This window comes from Oncorhynchus mykiss, chromosome 18, assembly GCF_013265735.2.
Source record: "Oncorhynchus mykiss isolate Arlee chromosome 18, USDA_OmykA_1.1, whole genome shotgun sequence".
Lineage (NCBI taxonomy): Eukaryota > Metazoa > Chordata > Actinopteri > Salmoniformes > Salmonidae > Oncorhynchus > Oncorhynchus mykiss.
Genome location: NC_048582.1, coordinates 59,712,212 through 59,738,976, shown reverse-complemented (window position 1 = coordinate 59,738,976; position 26,765 = coordinate 59,712,212). Strand labels below are relative to the sequence as shown.

The window sequence follows — 26,765 nt, the reverse complement described above, 5'->3', positions numbered from 1 at the left end:
CTTCCTGGAGAACTGCTGTCATTGTCATATTCGTAAAGATTATGTATGATTCAACATGACAGGTTGAGGGTAGATACAGATTAGCCTTCTTGTCATGCTAACCTGAACTGCCGTGTCATTCCCCTTGACCCATATCTGCATTGGAACAGTGAAGAGAATCACAGGCAAAATATTGTTGGTATCCACATACTGTTCATATTCTTCCACTCTCGTCGCAATTCTTAGACATCATAACAACACAACAGCCATGTGGTTTAAACAAGAGACTCATAACAGACACCTGGGGAGTGGCCCTATGGCCTCTACTATGATGCTGCAGTGTTGGATTAAAGGGCATAGTTTTAATCAGATTAAGAGATTAGGATGTTTATGCAGATTACTTTATAACCCGGATTGAGGGAGAGGAGAGAGATTTCTCTGGCAGTATTCAGGGGTGGAAGACAGTTACCAGTAAAACACAGTAAGTATTTTTTTATTGTATTTTTTCCAATTAATATAAATATTTGATAAATTGGCGTTATTACATTAATTAATCTAGCAAGCATAGGGAATGGATCATCTGAGTGTAGTATTGGGGGCAATATTTATAAAATAAAACAATATCCACAACCCTAATCAACAAAATAACAAAAGATACGCAACCTAATGCATACAATGATGATTGTCATGGTTCTACGAGACACATTCTAAAATAGTTTTTGTGAGTGTGGCTCTTCTTTAAGAATATGTTTACCTTCCCTTTGGCAACAATGTATTTTTATTCTTTGACAGACAATGCCGGTGATAAATATGGACGAGTTGACAGACGTGGATAAGGCTAAAATGGAAAGAGACCAAAAGAAGATTGAAGTCAAGCTTGAGAGATGGATGGTAAATTTGACACCTTACTTTGATTGATAATTTTTCCAATTGTAAAAGTAATATCTATGTAATAATAATAAGTGGGATAGTAATACATTTGCACTGTATTTTAAACATGGATAAAAGCCATGAAATGTTCCAAAGTAGAATGGATTGGTCATCAAAAGAGACCGTAATGACAGGTAACCTAGCGGTCAGGAGACAGTAACTGAAAAGTCGCTGTTCATGTAGTTGGCTCGGGGATTCAAACCAATCTGTCCATGTGCCCTTGAGCAAAGCATATAACCATAATTGCTCCAGTAAGTCGCTCTGGATAAGAGCGTCTTCCAAATGACTAAAATGTAAATGCATTCTTGATATTACAGTTGTGTGTGTTACATGTTAACCCTTCTTTTGTATGACAGACGTCTAAGTGCTGTACTGAGTTTATGGAGGCGGTTCAGGCCGGTGTAGAAGAGGACACTCTGGTCAAAGGCATCGCAGAAGACAAGAACCCATTCAAGGAGTTGAAAGGTGGATGTGTCGTCTGCTGAAGAGGACAGGAGTCAGAACAGACAGTGGAGCTTTTCTTTCACTGATTAGACCCTCTCTAGTGCCCAAGGACATGCCCCCTTCCTAGGAAACATAGCTGGATCACCAATAGCTAACCGAGAGGAGATGGTAAAAAAACAAACAGATGTAAATAAATCTAAATCTCATGAAACCATGTAAATTAATCCTTCTAGATTGTGATCCCTCCTTGGAGTGATGCAGGAAATAAGGGTTGTTTTTGGAATGATTGTCAGAGGTTTGTTGGATGGTTTATATTGTCAGTAAAGAGCTTGTCTCCCATGAGACTGTCTATAGTCTGAGTGTGCACCATCTGTTTCATTATTGGACAAAACCACAGTAATTAAATGAGCTTGTTTACAACTACAAGTCACCCGAATGTTGTGTGAAAGACAGAGTACTTTTACAGGCTTATAGACACATGCTTATAGACACAAGATGGTATTGACAAATCTGCCATCAATGGGGAAAAAAGTAGTTATGAAAGTAAGGAACATGTATGTTATGGGTAGCTCACCTGAACATCATGAAATCCCACTTTCTAGCCTACAGCTTTCTACTTTGTCTGACATGACCTACTACTGCATTTATGCCGCGTTGAGAACAACTGGGAACTCGAAAGAAATACGAAATCACATCATGACGTCAATGATCTTCAGGTCGGAAAGACGGATCTCTAGAAAAAGGCCCGCACAGAAATCGGAGATTTCGGAGTTCCCAATTGTTTTGAACGTGGCAATAGCCTGTGACACTACTAGTTGCGCATGTGCAGCTCATTGACGCACACACAACATAAACTGTTACTTACACAGAAATGGCTCAGCGACTGAATTTGGTAGTAAGCCGTCATTTCTCCAAATTAACCTCGCTAAGCAGTACAAGGAAGCTGTCTGAAAATGTCTCATCTAAACCCAAAACGGCCAGTGGTTCAGAGATAACGGCTGATCATTTACTCTACACACCAGAGCATTTTGCGTTGAAGGAATCTCTTAAAAAGGTATGCAAGATTGGTAGCCAGTTAGTTAGCGTACCATCACAACAATGAACCACATAATAATAAAGTCATGATTCAATTTCACACAAAGTTAATAATAATATAGCTTTCGTGGAGGTGAATATTGGTGGTATAACTTGCAAATGATAATCGCACTTTAAGGACCATTAAAGTAGGTGAGAGGTCACTAGCAGAAAGGCTAACTCGACACAAACGACTCTTTTTCTATTCGTATTATCTGAATAAAGTTTCAGTTCTATCCTACGACAATATTTCGCAATGTTACAAACACCACAACCTGAACAAAACAGAAAAAGCTGTATTAGTTGGATACAGCCTTGTGGGAGAAAAAAACAAACATCAGGTGTTTTGAGTTATAGGCTGTGTTCAAGAGCATCAAAACCATAATGTATCTTGGGTAAATTGTGACTGACTGACTAGTCTACAAATAATAAGTAGTTATTTAACTAGGCAAGTCAGTTAAGAACAAATTATTATTTATGATGCAAGGTGATTTGTAGATTAGTCAGTTGGCAGTCGCCTGCACTGTCGGCTGCAATGTCGAACAAGCCCATAAGCTTAACTTTTTGCATTAAACCTGACTGACCAGTAGGTGGAATTTAGCCAATCATTAAAGTAGAACTGACAGTGTTTTAACTACTTTGCAGATATGACTAGCTATTGTAATATTGCGATATAACTAGCTAGCCATTTCACATCCGTTACACTCGCCCCCCTTTTGACCTCCTCCTTTTCCGCAGCAACCAGTGATCCGGGTCAACAGCATCAATGTAACAGTATAACTTTAGACCGTCCCCTCGCCCATACCCGGGCGCGAACCAGGGACCCTCTGCACACATCAACAACAGTCACCCTCGAAGCATCGTTACCCATCGCTCCACAAAAGCTGTCCGGTCCTCTGGCAGTCTCTATGGGGGTGCCACAGGGTTCAATTCTCGGGCCGACTCTTTTCTCTGTATATATCAATGATGTTGCTCTTGCTGCGGGCGATTCCCTGATCCACCTCTACGCAGACGACACCATTCTATATACTTCCGGCCCGTCCTTGGACACTGTGCTATCTAACCTCCAAACGAGCTTCAATGCCATACAACACTCCTTCCGTGGCCTCCAACTGCTCTTAAACGCTAGTAAAACCAAATGCATGCTTTTCAAGCATTCGCTGCTTGCACCCGCACGCCTGACTAGCATCACCACCCTGGATGGTTCCAACCTTGAATATGTGGACATCTATAAGTACCTAGGTGTCTGGCTAGACTGTAAACTCTCCTTCCAGACTCATATCAAACATCTCCAATCGAAAATCAAATCTAGAGTCGGCTTTCTATTCCGCAACAAAGCCTCCTTCACTCACGCCGCCAAACTTACCCTAGTAAAACTGACTATCCTACCGATCCTCGACTTCGGCGATGTCATCTACAAAATTGCTTCCAACACTCTACTCAGCAAACTGGATGCAGTTTATCACAGTGCCATCCGTTTTGTCACTAAAGCACCTTATACCACCCACCACTGCGACCTGTATGCTCTAGTCGGCTGGCCCTCGCTACATATTTGTCGCCAGACCCAGGCTCCAGGTCATCTACAAGTCCATGCTAGGTAAAGCTCCGCCTTATCTCAGTTCACTGATCACGATGGCAACACCCACCCGTAACACGAGCTCCAGCAGGTGTATCTCACTGATCATCCCTAAAGCCAACACCTCATTTGGCCGCCTTTCGTTCCAGTTTTCTGCAGCCTGTGACTGGAACGCAAAAATCGCTGAAGTTGGAGACTTTATCTCCCTCACCAACTTCAAACATCTGCTATCTGAGCAGCTAACCGATCGCTGCAGCTGTACATAGTCTATCGGTAAATAGCCCACCCATTTTTACCTACCTCATCCCCATACTGTTTTTATTTATTTACTTTTCTGCTCTTTTGCACACCAATATCTCTACCTGTACATGGCCATCTGATCATTTATCACTCCAGTGTTAATCTGCAAAATTTTAATTATTCGCCTACCTCCTCATGCCTTTTGCACACAGTGTATATAGACTCTCCTTTTTTCTACTGTGTTATTGACTTGTTAATTGTTTACTCCATGTGTAACTCTGTGTTGTCTGTTCACACTGCTATGCTTTATCTTGGCCAGGTCGCAGTTGCAAATGAGAACTTTGAGAACGAGAACTTTGCAAATGAGAACTTTGCAAATGAGAACTAGTTCTCAACTAGCCTACCTGGTTAAATAAAGGTGAAATAAAAAATAAATAAACATTTTTGAACTTTGTCAAATTGTGCATTTATTGCAGAGGAAGAGCGGGACCCGTACTCTGCTCATATCTGTCTCTTGGTCATTTTGATTATACTGTGCTTTATTTCTCACAGGTTTGTTACTCATGCCTTCCCCTGGAGTGAGTGTAGTGTGTGTATAGTGTTATTGTTCTGTACAATCCCATAAAGAAACTTGTATGCTATAGACCTACCTGTCCTGTACTCGTAGGTTATACCTGTCCTGTACTCGTAGGTTATAGGCCTACTTGTCCTGTACTCGTAGGTTATACAGTAGCCTTGCTGTCCTGTACTCATAGGTTATAGGCCTACCTGTCCTGTACTCGTAGGTTATACCTGTCCTGTACTCGTAGGTTATACCTATCCTGTACTCATAGGTTATAGGCCTACTTGTCCTGTACTCGTAGGTTATAGGCCTACCTGTCCTGTACTTGTAGGTTATAGGCCTACTTGTCCTGTACTTGTAGGTTATAGGCCTACTTGTCCTGTACTTGTAGGTTATAGGCCTACTTGTCCTGTACTCGTAGGTTATAGGCCTACCTGTCCTGTACTTGTAGGTTATAGGCCTAGCTGTCCTGTACTCGTAGGTTATACAGTATGTCTACCTGTCCTGTACTCATAGGTTATACAGTAGGTCTACCTGTCCTGTACTCGTAGGTTATACAGTAGGTCTACCTGTCCTGTACTCGTAGGTTTAACAGTAGGCCTAGCTGTCCTGTACTCGTAGGTTATACAGTAGGCCTAGCTGTCCTGTACTCGTAGGTTATACAGTAGGTCTACCTGTCCTGTACTCGTAGGTTATACAGTAGACCTACCTGTCCTGTACTCTTAGGTTATAGGTCTGTTTGTTATTCTTGGCTATGTTGCTATGACTCCTTGCTCAATCTTTTGGAATATGAAAACAGGCATTTTGGGGAGGCATTTTCCTCTTGGCAATTGTTCGTTTGTCTTGAAATGCCTTCAAACCCCCATGGAAAGCCAGAACTTGTGCTTTACTCTGGTTATGAACTCAGTCATATTTAATAAGACTGAATTTTAAGATTTTAGAACAAACTCCATAATGAACAGTGACTCGTGGCCCCTGACTGTGGCTTATGCACTGAAGGAAGCTGCATTACACTAAATTAGTCATTTTCCTCACTTAACTGCATAATTATGGTGTTTTTAATTGCTTTTAATTTTCTCTCTACCTGCCATTGGAGAGTTGTTGTGCTCTACAGCAACGCTTGAATGCAGATTTATGGACAGGTTTGTCAAGGGTCTCTACATTAACTACCGAAATGGAATTGGGAGGAAGCACACGTCGTTGCCTAAAATCAAACTATTTTACATAGGCAGTATTAACTGTTTTGAACATTTCCGCCTAAAAACAGGTCTATTTTTATGAGGATGTAGACTTAGCGAAACAATTTCAGGTGGCTTGTTGAAACCAATTATGCATCGTAGATTAAATGCATATAGGCTATGTTAAACACTTAAAAGCTGATAGTAGTTGTATGTTTAAGCTCTTCTACTGTACTCTATGCTCCTTCAAAAAAGAACACCATCCATCTCATCATGCTGTTTATCTTTGCGAATGAGGTTAGCATATACACATGTAGGCATCATCTCCCCCTAAGAAGTGGTTGAGTTCGCAGAGAAAATGTAGGATGTTGATAGTGTCTTTTTAAGTAGTTTTCCAGCTGAAGACCTATTGGATGCACAAATCATATGAGTCAAAGGCTGCGTCCCAAATGACACCCTGTTCCCTATACACTGAGTGTACCACACACTAGGAACACCTTCCCTCAGAACAGCCTCAGTTCGTTGGGGCATGGATTCTACAAGATGTCGAAAGCGTTCCACAGGGATGCTGACCCATGTTGACTCCTATGCTTCCCACAGTTGTGTCATGTTTGCTTGATGTCCTTTGGGTGGTGGACCATTCTTGTTACAAACGGGAAACTGTTGAGCGTGGAATAACCCAGCAGCATTGCAGTTCTTGACACACTCAAACTGGTGCACCTGACACCTAATACCATACCCCATTCAAAGGCATTTAAATATTTTGTCTTGCCCGTTCACCCTCTGAATGGCACACACACACAATCCATGTCTCAAATGTCTCAAGGATAAACAAATACTTATTTTACTGGTCTCCTCCCCTTCATCTATACTGATTGAAGTGGATTTAACAAGTGACATCAATAAGGGATCATAGCTTTCAACTACAGTGCCTTGCGAAAGTATTCGGCCCCCTTGAACTTTGCGACCTTTTGCCACATTTCAGGCTTCAAACATAAAGATATAAAACTGTATTTTTTTGTGAAGAATCAACAACAAGTGGGACACAATCATGAAGTGGAACGACATTTATTGGATATTTCAAACTTTTTTAACAAGTCAAAAACTGAAAAATTGGGCGTGCAAAATTATTCAGCCCCCTTAAGTTAAAACTTTGTAGCGCCACCTTTTGTTGCGATTACAGCTGTAAGTCGCTTGGGGTATGTCTCTATCAGTTTTGCACATCGAGAGACTGAAATTGTTTCCCATTCCTCCTTGCAAAACAGCTCGAGCTCAGTGAGGTTGGATGGAGAGCATTTGTGAACAGCAGTTTTCAGTTCTTTCCACAGATTCTCGATTGGATTCAGGTCTGGACTTTGACTTGGCCATTCTAACACCTGGATATGTTTATTTTTAACCATTCCATTGTAGATTTTGCTTTATGTTTTGGATCATTGTCTTGTTGGAAGACAAATCTCCGTCCCAGTCTCAGGTCTTTTGCAGACTCCATCAGGTTTTCTTCCAGAATGGTCCTGTATTTGGCTCCATCCATCTTCCCATCAATTTTTACCATCTTCCCTGTCCCTGCTGAAGAAAAGCAGGCCCAAACCATGATGCTGCCACCACCATGTTTGACAGTGGGGATGGTGTGTTCAGCTGTGTTGCTCTTACGCCAAACATAACGTTTTGCATTGTTGCCAAAAAGTTCAATTTTGGTTTCATCTGACCAGAGCACCTTCTTCCACATGTTTGGTGTGTCTCCCAGGTGGCTTGTGGCAAACTTTAAACAACACTTTTTATGGATATCTTTAAGAAATGGCTTTCTTCTTGCCACTCTTCCATAAAGGCCAGATTTGTGCAATATACGACTGATTGTTGTCCTATGGACAGAGTCTCCCACCTCAGCTGTAGATCTCTGCAGTTCATCCAGAGTGATCATGGGCCTCTTGGCTGCATCTCTGATCAGTCTTCTCCTTGTATGAGCTGAAAGTTTAGAGGGACGGCCAGGTCTTGGTAGATTTGCAGTGGTCTGATACTCCTTCCATTTCAATATTATCGCTTGCACAGTGCTCCTTGGGATGTTTAAAGCTTGGGAAATCTTTTTGTATCCAAATCCGGCTTTAAACGTTTTCACAGCAGTATCTCTGACCTGCCTGGTGTGTTCCTTGTTCTTCATGATGCTCTCTGCGCTTTTAACAGACCTCTGACACTATCACAGTGCAGGTGCATTGATACGGAGACTTGATTACACACAGGTGGATTGTATTTATCATCATTAGTCATTTAGGTCAACATTGGATCATTCAGAGATCCTCACTGAACTTCTGGAGAGAGTTTGCTGCACTGAAAGTAAAGGGGCTGAATAATTTTGCACGCCCAATTTTTCAGTTTTTGATTTGTTAAAAAAGTTTGAAATATCCAATAAATGTCGTTCCACTTCATGATTGTGTCCCACTTGTTGTTGATTCTTCACAAAAAAATACAGTTTTATATCTTTATGTTTGAATCGTGAAATGTGGCAAAAAGGTTGCAAAGTTCAAGGGGGCCGAATACTTTCGCAAGGCACTGTAGATTAACTTGGTCAGTCTGTCATGGAAAGAGCAGGTTTTCTTAATGTTTTGTGTACACAATGTATTGGGCACTGCTCAAAAGTAGTGCACTACATATGGAATTTGGGACGTACCAATGGTCTCTTGACACTCCCATATCTCTAGAACGGGAGTGTTCCGCTCCTCATCCCTTCATTCCCTAACAGTTTTCAAGCATGACGCAGGGGAGTTTGGCTGTGGCCCCGCTATGAAGGGAATGCCCTCAAGTGGATTTAAGAGAGATTTTCATAATCCATAATATATTACTGTAGCTTTACATGGAGGATCTAATGTTCCACTTAATCCGAATCACTTCATGCTTCTAGATTCCTGCACATCTCTATGTCCATGTGCTGGAGCTGGTATACTGTAACTGGTACAGTTAGTATTATGGTGACTCCATAGGGAAATTAGATTTGATTTTTGGCTAACATTGTTAGATGCAAACATAGGCTTGTTAGTCTCGAACTATATTATAATTGTTTCCCTCTTAACAAGAATTTGGAATGGGTTTGGGGAGCTAGGCTACATGGTAATACACTAATCCGATCTCTATCGGCTGTCTTGTGAAACTGCAATAAAGGCTTGTTGACAGTGAGTGTAATAGATAGGTGGGAAGTAGCACACACAATAGCATCCCCCTCTTATCATAGCATGTATTCATCCATATGAGATGTTCTTTCAGTATGTTTTGTGTTCTTTTTGTATTCATTGATATGTAGACCTTAGTCTAGCAGTCTGCCAGTGATAGGTTACATAGACTGAAGTAGAGGCAGAACAGGACTGCTGAAAATACAGTTGTAAATAAACGGGAAGTTGTCAACTATGGACCGTTCTTAATGTGTTTCTGTCAAGATGGTGAGTCAATTTCCAAGTAAATTGTCAGGGGAAAGTAAGCTATTTATATTAACATTCAATAGATTGGAATGAAATGTAATGTAAAAGTTAGTCTCACACAACCACACCATTGGCATACATATCCATTCTCACACAGACAACCTACGTCCAGGCCACGTAGCTCGTACCACACCTACGTCCATGTGTTTGTCATCTTTCCCTCTGTCTTTGCATGTGTTGTAGATCATCGACCAGGATATCAACCCCTATGTGGACCAATGGGAGGCAGAGGGGATATTTCCTGCCCACAAAGTCTTCAAGCTCTTGGGAAATGCTGGCTTTCTGGGTGTCAACAAGCCAGTTGGTATGAACTTCTTCTGTGTCTCTTCCTCTGTGAAATTGAATTGTCTCAAAAAATCACCCGGTTAATGACTTTTTCTGAGATATTTCTTTGCCTGATTCTGATTCATTTGTGGGAAATTATGCTAAACATATTTCACTGTCTCCCCACTATAAAACTGTGTCAGTTGAAAGCACTTCGCTTTGAAGAGGGCAGCTAATTTCAGATGATAAAGATGGTTTAATGAATGTAGTGTTTTCATGAACAATCACCTGAATCAGAGTGAGATGAGGAGCAGCTTGAAAATAAGAAAATGGTGTAGCCTCGTAAAAGGGTCTTGAAAGATAAAGCAGCAGCAAGTGGTAATGAGTTCCTCATAGACCCCTAAGTGCCCAATGTGTCCAACTAGGCACTGATCTTCATCAAAACTCAACAGAAGAGCCTCTCAAGGGCTAGCGTGAGAAAATTAAGTAGAGAAATGTTGTTGCATACCAGACTCAAGATGATATAGGCCTAAGGAGTGCTTAGGGTGTCATTCTGGCTTTGGCCCACTCCACTGAATATGTGGATGTGAGTAGCGGCCATATTGTGGTGAGTGTAGATATTTGCCCACTCTGAATGTGTGGAGTTACGTTCCACAAAAGCTGTCAGTCCTATTTCCATTTCAAATGCTGTCCTCTACCACCTGCAGCATCACTGAGGGGGAAATAGACTTTTTAGAACAACTTTGATTGTCGTATTTTAATCATATATAACACGTTTCAGAATTTAAAGTGGTGATTCATTCCTAAGTCTAATTTTGTCAAGATGTTTTCAGACCTCAAAAGAGGTCGAGATGGGTCCAAGTCACACTACACACCAATCTAGATCCAAATACAGCATATCAACCCAATGACTAGAAAATACAACTAATCTCGACATTAGTCCCCCTAGATGTCAAAACATCTAACAAACTTTTATTTTGAAGTGAACTACTACAGAGAACAATGCAGTGGGTGTTGTTGGTCGTGGTGGGCCCTATGTGGAAATTGGCTCATAAATCTAGCTAGGTCAGAGAAGAGTGGGGCGAGCAGCTTTACAAAGTGCTAACTACAGAGCCCTTCAGCATTAACAGGCTGGATTAGAGAGAAGGGGGACAAGGAAGTCCCAGACACATCAGATTACCAGATGGTATATTAGATAACCTCTTTATGGTTTATCCTACACTGTCAGAGACTAACGCTGAGACGAGACACACATTGCTAATAGCCTATATTGCTAATAGCCTATATTTCTGATAGCCTACAGTGCATTCGGAAAGTATTCAGACCCCTTCCCTTTTTCCACATTTTGTTACGTTACAGCCTTATTCTAAAATTGATTAAATAAAAAAAATCCTAATTAATCTACACACAATACCCCATAATGACAAAGCGAGAAAAAAAAGTGAAGAAATGTTTGCAAATCTATATATATATTTTTTTACGGAAATAGCTTATTTACATAACTATTCAGACCCGTTGCTATGAGACTCAAAATTGAGCTCAGGTGCATCCTGTTTCCATTGATCATCCATGAGATGTGTTCTACAACTTGATTTGAGTCCACCTATGGTAAATTCAATTGGTTGAACATGATTTGGAAAGGCACACACCTGTCTTATATAAGGTCCCACAGTTGACAGTGCATGTCAAAGCAAAAACCAAGCCATGAGGTCGAAGGAATTCTCCGTAGAGCTCCAAGACAGGATTGTGTCGAGGCACAGATCTGGGGAAGGGTACAAAAAAATGTACCCTTCCCCAAGGAAACAACCACCCCAAGGCTCAGAGCGAGTGAAGTTTGAAACACTATTAGCGCGCGCCAACTATCTAGCCAATTCACTTTGGTTACACCAGCCTCATCTCGGGAGTTGATAGGCTTGAAGTCATAAACAGCACAATGCTTGACGCACAACGAAGAGCTGCTGGCAAAACGCACGAAAGTGCTGTTTGAATAAATGTTTACACGCCTGCTTCTGCCTACCACGGCTCAGTCAGATACTTAGATACTTGTATGCTCAGTCAGATTATATGCAACGCAGGATACGCTAGATAATATCTAGTAATATCATCAACCATGTGTAGTTAACTAGTGATTATGATCGATTGTTTTTTTATAAGATAAGTTTAATGCTAGCTAGCCACTTACCTTGGCTTACTGCATTCGCATAACAGGCAGTCAGTCTCCTTGTGGAGTGCAATTAGAGAGAGGTAGGTTGTTATTGCGTTGGACTAGTTAACTGTAAGGTTGCAAGTTTGCATCCCCCGAGCTGACAAGGTGAAAATCTGTAGTTCTGCCCCTGAACGAGGCAGTTAACCCACCGTTACTAGGACCTCATTGAAAATAAGAATGTGTTCTTAACTGACTTGCCTAGTTAAATAAAGGTATAAAAATGCAAAAATCGGCAAATCGGCGCCCAAAAATACCGATTTCCGATTGTTATGAAAACTTGAAATCGGCCCTAATTTATCGGCCATTCCGATTAATCGGTCGACCTCTACTCTAAATACCAAATTGTGAAATGGTCTGCTGAAATGTGCCTCCAAACATTTGTTGGATATGCATTGCCTAATCAATATAATTGAATAATTTCCAATTTTGTTAGTAGTATCTTCTGTGTTTTCCTGAATTACTATACAATAGAGATCAGGGCCCGTATCCACAAAGCATCTCAGAAAAGGTCCTAGGAATCCTGTTAAAACTTGTTTTAGGAAGAAGAAAAAAATCCCAGCTCGGAGTAGTTTTTAGGTTGATGTTAAGACACTCCACAGACAAACTCTGAGCTTGGAGTAAAATTAACTCATAAAAGTGTATGACTGAGGTACCTCAAAGGAAATATGGGGATGACATTCATTGACATTGTTTCAAATGATGGGGAATAACCAATCGCAGTGGGGCATCACCAGCTGTGATGCCTCAATCTTCAGACAAACACAGTCAATGTGACTGTACATCAAATGTTGCAATGGTAAAACTTGAGTCTGGTTAGATTGATTGGAATGGGAGAGGATTACACCGACCAGGAGGCTTAGGCCTGTACTGTTGGGATGGAGAAATACCAGATGGACTGGGAATGGTTTTCACAGAAGAAATAGCCATTGAGGGATTAAAATGTCAAATAATCAAATTAAATAAAATGTTATTCGTCACATGCTTCGTAAAAAACAGGTGTAGACTAATAGTGAAATGCTTACGGGCCCTTCCCAACAATGCAGAGAGAAAGAAAATAGAGAATTAATAGAAAAGTAAAACACGTAATAATAAATACATAATGAGTAATGACAACTTGGCTATGTACACAGGGTACCAGTACTCAGTCGATGTGCAGGGGTATGAGGTAATTGAGATATATACTGTACGTACATATAACTAGGAATAAAGTAACAGATAATAAACAGTAACAGCAGCATATGTGATGAGTGAAGAAGGTTAATGCAAAGGTCAAGGCAGATAGTCCAGGTAGCTATTTGGCTAACTATTAAACTAAATGTTAAGCTGTCTTTTGGCTTGGGGGTAGAAGCTGTGCAGTTACCAAACCAAGCGGTGATGCAGCCAGTCAAGATGCTCTCAATGGTGCAGCTGTATAACCTTTTCAGCCTCCTGAGGGGGAAGAAGTTGTGCCTTCTTCAAGACTGTGTTAGTATGTGTGGACCATGATGCATCCTTATCTTCAGATGACGAAAAGGACTTAGCTTTGAACGATGACGGACTTGTAGAGCGCAGGGGAGTTTTGGAATGAGAGGTCTAGGGCTTAAAGGCAAAAAACTCAGGCCCTTTAGTGCCAAGCATGCAGGCTTAAACTTAAAAGCAGCTTCAACTTGTAATTCAAAGCTTTTCATTTCTTGTAATATCTCTCTCTTAGCGCCGTGGTACAGTACAAAACCTGGCAGATATCAATGTCACGTTCTGACCTTAGTTCCTTTATTATGTCTTTGTGTTAGTTTGGTCAGGGTGTGAGTTGGGGTGGGTATGTCCTTTTTTCTTTGTTGTATTTCTGTGTTTGGCCTGGTATGGTTCTCAATCAGAGGCAGCTGTCGATCGTTGTCTCTGATTGAGAATCATACTTAGGTAGCCTGTTTTCCCCATTTTGGTTGTGGGTGATTATTTTCTGTTTAGTGTTTTTCATCACCTTACAGGACTGTGTTTGTGGTTTTTATTGTTTTGTTCAGTGTTCAGTTGTTTTATTAAAATAATGAACACTTACCACGCTGCACCTTGGTCCTCCTCTCTTTCTCCAGACGACAAGCGTTACAATCAACGTATGTATATCTAAAGTTTGGAGGCACTGTACTGGAGCCAGCCTTCACATTAATAAAGCTTCAGTGCCAGATTGCTCTGCAGCGGATTATGTCACTCCACTACCCACCACGAAACAGGAAAAAACTCTGCTGCTCACACACACACAAACACTCCCCTTTTCTTCCGTAAGCAAGAGAACCAGAACAGGAAAGTGTTGCCCAGGCAACAGGGAGCAGAACACGAGTGATCTCTACCTCCCTGTGTGTGTGTGTGTGTGTGTGTGCGTGTGTGAGTGAGTAATGTTATTCCACGCCCAGACAGGACAGTGGGATTCAGAGTTCAGCCTCTGACATTGGCCCGTCTCCGGCCCGATTTACGAGACTTGGCAACCCAGCCGGGTTTTCCACTGGTCAACATTTTTCTGATAGTTCTGTTATGATGGTCCAATGTTATGTTGCCCCTGACTTTCTCCCTTAGTGTCCTCCACTCTTCTTCCTCAGTCATTACATTGACATTACATTAGAATGATTTAGCAGACGCTCTCATCCAGAGAGACTCTTGTAGTAATAATATAATTATATTACACATACTGTACCAGTGACTCGTTATTCTTAAACTAAGCTAAGGGATTGTGAGTCAGTTACTTTTTTTGCATTCCATTTTACTTACTGTAGGATTGATGACGTGTCATTGAAATACATTGTAGTTCAGTGAGCCAAACGTGTCTATCGTAGTGGCAGTCGTCATTGATACACCCATGAGTGATTCATTGGCCTAGAGACTTGCTAGGTTCGCATCCCTCTGGAGACACAGCCAATTAAATGGTTCGTTCTCAGACAACTATTCCACTGATTTACAGTGTGTCTAATCTACATGCATGTTCAATACAGCAATCTATGAGGATGACTGTCTGTCTTAGAAACCCATCGATATCAAATAAAACATTTTTGTCACATGTGCCAAATACAACAGATGTAGACCTTTCAGTGAAATGCTTACTTACGAGCCCCTAATCAACAATGCAGTTTAAAAAATATATGGATAAGAATAAGAAATAAAAGTAACAAGTCATTAAAGAGCAGCAGTAAAATAACAATTGCGAGAATATATACAGGGGGGTACCGGTACATAGTCCATGTGCGGGGGCACTGGTTAGTTGAGGTAATATGTAGGTAGAGTTATTAAAGTTACTGTGCATAGATGATAACAACAGAGAGTAGCAGTGTTGTCAGAGAGGGGGCAATGCAAATAGTCTGGGTAGCCATTTGATTAGGTGTTCAGGAGTCTTATGGCTTGGGGGTAGAAGCTGTTTAGAACCCTCTTGGACCTAGACTTGGCGCTCCGGTACCGCTTGCCGTGCGGTAGCAGAGAGAACAGTTGATGAGTAGGGTGGCTGGAGTCTTTGACAATTTTTAGGGCCTTCCTCTGACACCTCCTGGTATAGAGGTCCTGAATGGCAACAGTGATGCACTGGGCCGTTCGCACTAGCCTCTTTAGTGCCTTGAGGTCAGAGGCCGAGCAATTGCCATACCAGGCAGTGATGCAACCAGTCAGGATGCTCTCGATGGTGCAGCTGTAGAACCTTTTGAGGATCTGAGGACCCATGCCAAATCTTTTCAGTCTCCTGAGTGGGAATAGGTTTTTCCCATGCCCTCTTCATAACAACTGTCTTGGTGTGTTTGGACCATGATAGTTCATTGTTGATGTGGACACCAAGGAACTTGAAACTCTCGACCCGCTCCACTACAGCCCCGTCGATGTTAATGGGGGCCGGTTCAGCCCTCCTTTTCCTATAGTCCACGATCAGCTCCTTTGTCTTGCTCACATTTAAGGAGAGGTTGTTGTCCTGGCACCACACTGACAGGTCTCTGACCTCTTCCTCATAGGCTGTCTCATCGTTGTCGGTGATCAGGCCTACCAGTTATGTCTTCAGCAAACTTAATGATGGTGTTGGAGTCGTGCCTGGCCACGCAGTCGTGGGTGAACAGGGAGTACAGGAGGGGACAAAGCAAGCACCCCTGAGGTTCCCCCGTGTTGAGGATCAGTGAGGCAGATGTGTTGTTGCCTACCCTTACCACCTGGGGGCTCCCCGTCAGGAAGTCCAGGATCCAGTTGCAGAGGGAGGTGTTAAGTCAAATCAAATGTTATTTGTCACATACACATGGTTAGCAGATGTTAATGCGAGTGTAGCGAAATGCTTGTGCTTCTAGTTCCGACAATGCAGTAATAACCAACGAGTAATCTAGCTAACAATTCCAAAACTACTACCTTATACACACAAGTGTAAAGGGATAAAGAATATGTACATAAAGATATATGAATGAGTGATGGTACAGAACGGTATAGGCAAGATACAGTAGATGGTATCGAGTACAGTATATACATATGAGATGAGTATGTAAACAAAGTGGCATAGTTTAAAGTGGCTAGTGATACATGTATTACATAAAGATGCAGTAGATGATATAGAGTACAGTACATACGTATTCATATGAGATAAATAATGTAGGGTATGTAAGCATTATATTAAGTAGCATTGTTTAAAGTGGCTAGTGATATATTTTACATCAATTCCCATTATTAAAGTGGCTGGAGTTGAGTCAGTGTGTTGGCAGCAGCCACTCAATGTTAGTGGTGGCTGTTTAACAGTCTGATGGCCTTGAGATAGAAGCTGTTTTTCAGTCTCTCGGTCCCAGCTTTGATGCACCTGTACTGACCTCGCCTTCTGGACGATAGCCGGGTCCTTAGTTATATAATTTATTTATTTAACCTTTATTTAACTAGGCAGGTCAGTTAAGAACAAATTGTTATTTACAATGACGGCCTACCAATAGGCCTCCTGTTAGGACGGGATTAAATATTGAAAATACATTTAATATAATGTGGTGTTCAGCAGGACAGCTCTCCAGCCAGGACTAATTGGGGCTGGTGAGTAATCAAGGGCTGATTGCTCACCAGCTGTACGAGTCCCATAAAGCTGAAGAAAGGGGAGCACACAGGAGAGAGACTGGGGGAAGAAAGGACTCCTGGGGACGGTTCCAGCCGTAACAGGAGAGAGTTCAGTTTTTGCTCTCCACAGGATACAGCAAGACGCAAAGCCCAGAAGACGGTATCCCGGAGAGGGTCTCTTGGGGGAGACCTATTCTTTTCTTTTGAACTATTAGGTTAATAAACACCTTTGAAACTGAGCAAATCCTACTTTGTCCGTGTCTGATCTGTGTAAACGTTTTCACCCAACCTCCTGGTCTGCCACAATAAAAATAGGACAACACACACATCACAACAAGAGAGACAACACTACATAAAGAGAGACCTAAGACAACAAATTAGCAAGGCAGCGACACATGACAACACAGCATTGTAGGAACACAACATGACAACATGGTAGCAGCACAAAACATGCTACAAACATTATTGGGCAGAGACAACAGCACAAAGGGCAATAAGGTAGAGACAACAATATATCACACAAAGCAGCCACAACTGTCAGTAAGAGTGTCCATGATTGAGGCTTTGAATGAAGAGACTGAGATAAAACTGTCCAGTTAGGGTTTGTTGCAGCTCGTTCCAGTCGCTAGCTGCAGCGAACGGAAAAGAGGAGTGACCCAGGGATGTTTGTGCTTTGGGGACCTTTAACAGAATGTGACCGGCATTTATTTAACTAGGCAGGTCAGTTAAGAACAAATTGTTATTTACAATGACGGGTGTTGTATGTGGAGGATGAGGGCTGCAGTAGATATCTCAGATAGGGGGGAGTGAGGCCTGAGAGGGTTTTTACAAATAAGCATCAACCAGTGGGTCTTGCGACGGGTATACAAAGATGACCAATTTACAGAGTATAGAGTGCAGTGATGTGTCCTATAAAGGAGCATTGGTGGCAAATCTGATGGCCGATTGGTAAAGAACATCTAGCCGCTCAAGCGCACCCTTACCTGCCGATCTATAAATTACGTCTCCGTAATCTAGCATGGGTAGGATGGTCATCTGAATCACGGTTAGTTTGGCAGCTGGGGTGAAAAAGGACCAATTACGATAGTGGAAACCAAGTCTAGATTTAACTTTAGCCTGCAGCTTTGATATGTGCTGAGAGAAAGACAGTGTACTGTCTAGCCATACTCCCAAGGACTTGTATGAGGTGACTTACCTCAAGCTCTAAACCCTCAGCGGTAGTAATCACACCTGAGGGGAGAGGGGCATTCTTCTTACCACACTACATGACATTTGTTTTGGAGGTGTTCAGAACAAGGTTAAGGGCAGAGAAAGCTTGCTGGACACTAAGAAAGCTTTTTTGTAGAGCATTTAACACAAAATCCGAAGAGGGGCCAGCTGAGTATAAGACTATCATCTGCATATAAATGGATGAGCTATGTTGTTGATGTAAATTGAGAAGAGCATGGGGCTTAGGATCGAGCTTTCGGGTACTCCATTGGTGACAGGCAGTGGCTGAGACAGCATATCTTCTGACTTCATACACTGCACTCTTTGAGAGAGGTAGTTAGCAAATCAGGCCAAAGACCCATCAGAGACACCAATACTCCTTAACCAGCCCACAAGAATGGAACAGTCTACCGTATCAAAAGCTTTGGCAAAGTCAATAAAAATAGCAGCACAACATTGCTTAGAATCAAGGGCAATGGTGAGATCATCGCGGACCTTTAAGGTTGCACTGACACATCAATAAACTGAGCGGAAACCAGATTGCATACCCGAAAGAATACTATACACATCAAGAAAGCCAGTCAGTTGATTATTGACAAGTGTTACCAACACTTTTGAGTAACAGAAATACAGGCAAAATAGAAATAGGCCTATAGCAGTTAGGATCAGCTTGATCTCCCCTTTAAATAAAGGACGAACCGTGGCTGCCTTCCAAGCAATGCAACCCTCCCAGAAAGGAGAGACAGGGTAAAAAGGTTGGAGATAGGCTTGGCGATGATAGGGGCAGCAACCTTAAAGAAGAAAGGGTATAAACCATCTGACCCAGATGGTTTTTTGGGGTCAAGTTTAAGGAGCTCCTTTGGGCACCTTGGACTCTGTAGCAGGGCAGGAGAAAAAGAGGGAGAAGCATTGGGTATATTCGCATAAGAAGGACTGGGAGATGAGGAAATGTTGCACAGGCAAGGAGGCATGGCTTAACATTATATATACACTGCTCAAAAAAATAAAGGGAACACTTAAACAACACAATGTAACTCCAAGTCAATCACACTTCTGTGAAATCAAACTGTCCACTTAGGAAGCAACACTGATTGACAATACATTTCACATGCTGTTGTGCAAATGGAATAGACAACAGGTGGAAATTATAGGTAATTAGCAAGACACCCCCAATAAAGGAGTGGTTCTGCAGGTGGTGACCACAGACCACTTCTCAGTTCCTATGCTTCCTGGCTGATGTTTTGGTCACTTTTGAATGCTGGCGGTGCTTTCACTCTAGTGGTAGCATGAGACGGAGTCTACAACCCACACAAGTGGCTCAGGTAGTGCAGCTCATCCAGGATGGCACATCAATGCGAGCTGTGTCTGTCAGCGTAGTGTCCAGAGCATGGAGGCGCTACCAGGAGACAGGCCAGTACACCAGGAGACGTGGAGGAGGCCGTAGAAGGGCAACAACCCAGCAGCAGGACCGCTACCTCCGCCTTTGTGCAAGGAGGAGCAGGAGGAGCACTGCCAGAGCCCTGCAAAATGACCGGTGGTATGGGAGGTGGACGCGGACATCAAGCAGGCGTTGCGGTTGGAACCTGCGCCTTCACAGTGTCCTACCGGTGTCCTACTTGGTGTCCGTGAATTGATTCGGTGGGCTCACACACTGCCCTCTTCAGGTCATCCGGGGCTTGCGAGGACAGTGCGGGGTCTTAGGGGGAAATACTGGTGGCCCACCTTAGCTAAGGACGTTAGGCTCTATGTCTCCTCCTGTTCAGTGTGCGCCCAGAGTAAGGCTCCTAGGCATCTGCCTAGAGGGAAACTACAGCCCCTCCCGGTTCCACAACGGCCCTGGTCTCATCTGTCGGTGGACTTTATTACTGATCTTTCCCCGTCTCAGGGGAACACTACCATTCTGGTCATTGTGGATCGGTTCTCTAAGTCCTGCTGTCTCCTCCCATTGCCTGGTCTCCCTACGGCCCTACAGACTGCGGAGGCTCTATTTACCCACGTCTTCCTGCTCTACGGGGTGCCGGAGGACATCGTATCTGATCGAGGTCCCCAGTTCACGTCCCGAGTTTGGAGGGAGTTTATGGAACGTCTGGGGGTCTCGGTCAGCCTGACCTCTGGTTATCACCCCGAGAGTAATGGGCAGGTGGAGAGAGTGAACCAAGAAGTGGGTACGTTTCTGCGGTCATATTGCCAGGACCGGCCAGGAGAATGGGCGAGGTACGTCCCATGGGTGGAGTTGGCCCAGAACTCACTCCGTCACTCCTCCACGAACATGTCGCCATTCCAATGCGTGCTGGGCTACCAGCCGGTTCTTGCTCCGTGGCATCAGAGTCAGACCGAAGCTCCTGCGGTGGAGGAGTGGGTGCAGAGCTCTAGGGAGACCTGGAGGGCAGTCCAGGACACTCTCAAAGCAGGCCGGTGGACGGCAGAAGAAGAGTGGGGGGGGGGGTACTGTCACGAATCCCGCCAAAGATGGTGCCTCTTCCTGTTCGGGCGGCGCTCGGCAGTCGTCGTCGCCGGCCTACTAGCTGCCACCGATCCCCTTTTCTGTTTCAGTTAGTTTTGTCTGATTAGTTTCTTGTTTCTTGTTTGGGTTTTGTTTTGGGCTATTTAAACCCGGTAGGCCCGCCGGCTTTTGTGCGGGCTTGTTTTTCTGTTCATGGTGTGTGGATTATTGTGGATTCCGTTTTTCCGGACAGTTTCGTCCTGGTTGTTGGACTGGGTATTTATGCGCCCTTATGTGTGGCGTGACCGTTACTCTGTTCTTGGAATAAAGATCCACGTTTTGAACTACCCTGCTCTCTGCGCCTGACTCCTCCACCCACTACTCCTAGAAGCCTTTACAGTAATTCTGATTTTTCAGGGGGTGCTGCATCACCTTCAGCATCCCTTCTTCCCGCGGCTATTCCATACTTCTAGGGTGCTTTCTCACCGGCTTCTCGGGTTTACTGTTCATTTGAGCGATATGAAATGGAAGGGAGTTCCATGCAATAATGGCTCTATATAATACTGTACTCTTTCTTGACTTTGTTCTGGATTTGGGGACTGTGAAAAGACCTGTGGGGGCATGTCTGGTGAGGTAAGTTTGTTGGTCAGAGCTGTGTGTAAGTTAACAATGCAAACAATTTGCAATTTACAACACATTAATGTTTCTTATAAAAATAAGAAGTGATGCAGTCAGTCTCTCCTCAACTCTTAGCCATGAGAGACTGGCATGCATAGGATTTATATCAGCCCTCTGATTACAACGAAGAGCAAGACGTGCCGCTCTGTTCCCCGCAGCACTCTACCACACGACAATAATCAAGATAAGACAAGACTAGTTCATCTGACTATTAGAGACCAGGGAGATATAGTTCATCCGACTATCATAGACCAGTGAGATATAGTTCATCTGACTGTCAGAGACCAGGGAGATATAGTTCATCTGACTAGTAGAGACCAGGGAGATATAGTTCATCCGACTATCAGAGACCAGGGAGATTTAGTTCATCTAACTATCAGAGACCAGGGAGATATAGTTCATCCAACTATCATAGACCAGTGAGATATAGTTCATCTGACTATTAGAGACCAGTCAGATATGGTTTGTCTGGCCATTAGAGACCAGGGAGATATGGTTTGTCTCACCATTAGAGACCCGGGAGATATGGTTTGTCTGGTCATTAGAGACCAGTGAGATATAGTTTGTCTGGCCATTAAAGACCAGTGAGATATGGTTTGTCTGGCCATTAGAGACCAGGGAGATATGGTTTGTCTCACCATTAGAGACCAGGGAGATATCGTTTGTCTGGCCATTAAAACCAGGGAGATATGGCTTGTCTGGCCATTAAAGACCAGTGCGATATAGTTTGTCTGGCCATTAGAGACCAGGGAGATATGGTTTGTCTGGTCATTAGAGACCAGGGAGATATGGTTTGTCTCACCATTAGAGACCAGGGAGATATCGTTTGTCTGGCCATTAGAGACCAGTGAGATATAGTTTATCTGGCCATTAAAGACCAGTGCGATATAGTTTGTCTGGCCATTAGAGACCATGGAGATATGGTTTGTCTGGCCATTAGAGACCAGGGAGATATGGTTTGTCTGGCCATTAAAGACCATGGAGATATGGTTTGTCTGGCCATTAAAGATCAGGGAGATATGGTTTGTCTGACTATTATTATTTATTTATTTAACCTTTATTTAACAAGGCAAGTCAGTTTAGAACAAATTCTTATTTTCAATGACGGCCTAGGAACAGTGGGTTAACTGCCTTGTTCAGGGGCAGAATGACAGATTTTTACCTTGTCAGCTTGGGGATTTGATCTTGCAACCTTTCGGTTAGTAATCCAATGCTATAACCACTATTCTACCTGCTACCCCAATTAGAGAACAGGGAGATAGAGACCAGGGAGATATAGTTTGTTTGGCCATTAGATAGCAGGGAGATATAGTTCATCTGACTATTAGAGACCAGGGAGATTTAGTTTGTTTGGCCATTAGATAGCAGCGAGATATAGTTCATCTGGCTATTAGTCCAGGGAGATATAGTTCATCTGGCTATTAGAGTCCAGGGAGATATAGTTCATCTGGCTATTAGTCCAGGGAGATATAGTTCATCTGGCTATTAGAGTCCAGGGAGATATAGTTCATCTGACTATTAGAGTCCAGGGAGATATAGTTCATCTGGCTATTAGAGTCCAGGGAGATTTAGTTTGTTTGGCCATTAGATAGCAGGGAGATATAGTTCATCTGGCTATTAGAGTCCAGGGAGATATAGTTCATCTGACTATTAGAGTCCAGGGAGATATAGTTCATCTGCCGATTAGAGTCCAGGGAGATATAGTTAATCTGACTATTAGAGTCCAGGGAGATATAGTTCATCTGGCTATTAGAGTCCAGGGTGAGTTGGTGTTTTTAAAAGGGCAATCACACCTGGATAAAGGTTAGACCCAGCGTGAAACACAGAGCAAAGCTGTCCTCACTAGACCCCTCATCAGACAGCATCCTCTTAGAAAGCCAAACCCGCCCACTGGTTTCCATGTTCTAAAAGATATGAGAGTGCCACTGAGAGGCCAGTGCCCTTCACAAGCAGGGAAGATATCTTCAGCCAGCTTAAGCCCATCATTTCCATTGTTTGAGCCAGGTAGAGAGGAAAGGGAGCCAGTCAGACACCTGTTTCATGAGGCGATGCTACATTTCAGGCTCTAGGGGTGAAAATAGAGGCACGTAATGACAGCAGGCAGCAGATAATGTCATGGGTATCACATCTCCACAGAGAGAATCCTTATGGCAATATCTGGAGAGTTCCCCAACTCAAACAACTTTTAATGTGGTTGATGTGAATAGTTAAATCGGTGCAATTTTGCGTTTGTAATGACAAATAACGGTTGATTGTGTTGAATGTACAGGTATTTGATTCTGAAATGGCACAAAGTCACAGGTCTACTCACAGCCGGGTAAGTACTGTGTCGTACATCGCATGTCACTGTCATATAAGAAATTAAACTTTCTTCCAAGAACCTTTTCAAAGAACTCTGTAGATCAAAATAATTCCATCCCATCAGGTGGAGAAGACCTTTATAGTCTACATGTTGTCTGACTTATCGCGTGTACACAATGAATCTCACATTTTGGAGAGGCAATACTGTGGGCTGCCTTCTATTTGCTGTGGACCCACTACAACTCAACTACAGAAATGGAATGTTCTCTTGCAGTAGGGTGATCAAATTAAGATCATACATCTGTATATGCCCATAGGCTGGAGGCACTCTTCCATGATGTCAGGCCAGCATTTTGTCACCATTCCTCTGAGCTTGGCTACAGAGGCAGAAGAACCTTGTGTTTGATTTACAGAGGTAATCACAGAAGGATGGTTCCACACCTCTCACCTGCATACACCTTGCTTATTGAGGGGGTTCTAAGTTCAGCTCTCAGGATGTGGAGCGCTATACAGCGGCCTCCTTCCACAAAGTCAGTATGGAATATCACGTTATTAAGATGCACTAATCCAATAGTTCCAGTGTGTTTACCTGCCAAGTCTGTCTGCTGAGAATGGCTGAACTTCCTTTCTGATATAAAGTCATTAACCTTTGGAAGCTGCCATGTGGAGTGCACAGAAGACGGTACGAGCTGAGATGGAAGTATTATTTCACTTTGTGAATGTTTTGGAAAATGCATTAGGTTAAAGAAATGTGTTGGTGTGTGTCTGTGTTCAGGGGATTTGTTGGAGTCATTTTTTATTTCATTTTTTACTTTGATAGAAAACAACTCAGGCACGTGTGCAGCTTGACTGTATCTATAGAGGGAGAAGGAAGATTCTACCTACAGACTAAAGTAATGTGCTTCTGCCAATCATAATACAAAAGTCTCTGAATAAGCACATATTATTTGAAATAAAATATTAATCATCAAACTCAGTATTCAGTGAATGCAGACCATGTAATTTAGGGGAGTTTCACTTTTTTCATAGGCATTCAGATGAAATTATAAAACCTTTTGATTACATCCTTTGAACATTCAAATCACATGAACTATTTTATGCACTAGGATCTTAAGATACCAAGCTCTTCGAATGTGAAAGCTAAACCCTCAGTTATGTAGTGGTGGTCTAGTTTCCAGACCAATTATTGATCTGTCACTACCGTAGAGACTATGTGGAGGGCAGTGTATGCCATGCTTTAGAGGCAGACAGGCTTAGACCAGTAGGCTTTCACAAAGCCTACTGCAGAGTTATACAGTACAGTGGATCTGTGTTTCCATAACATGGTCAAGTGACAGACGGAAGAGGTGAGACAGATAGGCAGGGAGGGTCAGCCAGGCCAGCCCAGCCATGGACCAGACCAGAGAGTTCAACTCAAGGGTGAGAGAGAGACTCCACTCATTTCAATCCAACACTGGATGATGGACTCTGGGGAAAGTGTGATGCCATGTATTGGTACGGAAACAGCCAGAGCACTCAGTCACAAGATGTTAGGTTTAGCCTGCATCCCAAATGGCCACCAATCTCCTTTGTAGTGCTCTAGTTTGACAAGGGCCCAAATGGCTCTGTAGTGCAATATATACAGTAGGAAATAGGGTGGCATTTTTTATTTAACCTTTATTTAACTAGACAAGTCAGTTAAGAACAATTTCTTATTTACAATGACTGCCAAACCCTAACCCGGATGAGGCTGGGCCAGTTGTGCGCCGCCCTACGCATGATGAAGGGATGAAAGGAAGAAGAGTCCACTGGGCAAAAACTGGTTGAATCAATATTTACATGTCATTTCAACGCAAATGCAATGTGATAATGTTGACTCAATGTGGGCGTCATCAACATAAGAGCATTTAGTCTTTTTTACTCACCTAACTTTAAACCTAAATCCAATAACATAGTGAATTGTTTTGTTGATTTCACGTTGAATTCACATTAGTTGAAAACTGAACCAAATGTAAATCAAACCTAGATGTTGATCTGTGCCCAGTGGGAGGGGTGCTGCTGCTTACTCAACTCAGAAGTAAATGTGGGTGGAAGTCTGTAAAACGTTGCCTTGGATCCCCACCCAGTGGCTGTTTATGCTCCAGGTCCTGCTGCCAAGCTGTGAGGTCATGCTGAAGAAAGGTCCTTACAGACGGAGGACCGGATCCACCCACAGATAGAGGGGTTAGAAGGAATAGACTGGTAAATCCCACACGCCCACTCGGTTTATTATGGATACTAGAAACACAGTCTACATGGAGCCTGTGTGGTTATCCTGTGATGCAGCTTTCCACTTTTTATTGTTTTATATTTTTTATAAATAAACAAGATACATACACACAGACATAAACAGCCTAACATCAACATGACCTTCCTGTCCCTACTCCATCCTCTCCCCTCCAGAGGTAGGCAGGCCTATAGCATAAAGCCCTCAAAATCAACTCTGAACCTCCAAGCCAGTTCCACTGCATTTTTTCATTGATCCCCTTTAATCAGGACTGATTTACACCTGGGACACCATGTGGGTGCAATTAATTGTCAGATAGAACAGAAACACAGCAGGCTCTGGACCTCGTAGGTTAAGAGTTGAATACCTCTGGCCTGAAGTCTATTAAATCGGGGGGCTAGGGTCAGTTTGTTATATCTGGAGTATTTCTCCTGTCTTATCCGGTGTCATGTGTGAATTTAAATATGCTCTCTCTAATTCTTTCTTTCTTTCTCTCTCTCTCTCTCTCGGAGCAGGACCTGAGCCCTAGGACCATGCCTCAGGACTACCTGGCCTGATGACTCCTTGCTATCCCCAGTCCACCTGGCTGTGCTGCTGCTCCAGTTTCAACTGTTCTGCCTGCGGCTATGGAGCCCTGACCTGTTTACCAGACGTGCTGCCTGTCCCAGACCTGCTGTTTTCAACTCTCTAGAGACAGCAGGAGCGGTAGAGATACTCTGAATGATCAGCTATGAAAAGCCAACTGACATTTACTCCTGAGGTGCTGACCTGTTGCACCCTCGACAACCACTGTGATTATTATTATTTGACCCTGCTGGTCATCTATGAACATTTGAACATCTTGGCCATGTTCTGTTATAATCTCCACCCGGGACAGCCAGAAGAGGACTGGCCACCCCTCATAGCCTGGTTCCTCTCTAGGTTTCTTCCTAGGTTTTGGCCTTTATAGGGAGTTT

At 43.0% G+C, this 26,765-nt stretch overlaps 1 protein-coding gene across 6 annotated transcripts; it reads left to right on the top strand.

Annotated features, from left to right (window-relative positions):
• The first annotated feature begins 383 nt into the window (after nt 1-383).
• On the top strand, nt 384-26,353 carry LOC110496637 (guanine nucleotide-binding protein G(T) subunit gamma-T1). 6 transcript variants are annotated; one of them, XR_005037526.1, is made up of 5 exons: nt 384-460; nt 772-870; nt 1,266-2,407; nt 9,631-9,751; nt 19,527-19,537. XR_005037526.1 is itself a non-coding variant. In XM_021572653.2 (3 exons), exons 2-3 carry the CDS (start codon nt 775-777, stop codon nt 1,392-1,394), a joined length of 225 nt encoding a protein of 74 aa, XP_021428328.1. In that variant the 5' UTR covers nt 388-460; nt 772-774; the 3' UTR covers nt 1,395-1,707. The 6 variants fall into 6 exon arrangements, 5 of the variants coding, with proteins under 5 accessions (XP_021428328.1, XP_036809309.1, XP_036809310.1 ...); XM_021572653.2 differs by lacking the exons at nt 9,631-9,751; nt 19,527-19,537 and having other exon boundaries at nt 388-460; nt 1,266-1,707; XM_036953414.1 differs by lacking the exons at nt 384-460; nt 772-870; nt 19,527-19,537 and adding an exon at nt 15,871-15,934 and having other exon boundaries at nt 2,164-2,407.
• The last annotated feature ends 412 nt before the right edge of the window (nt 26,354-26,765 follow it).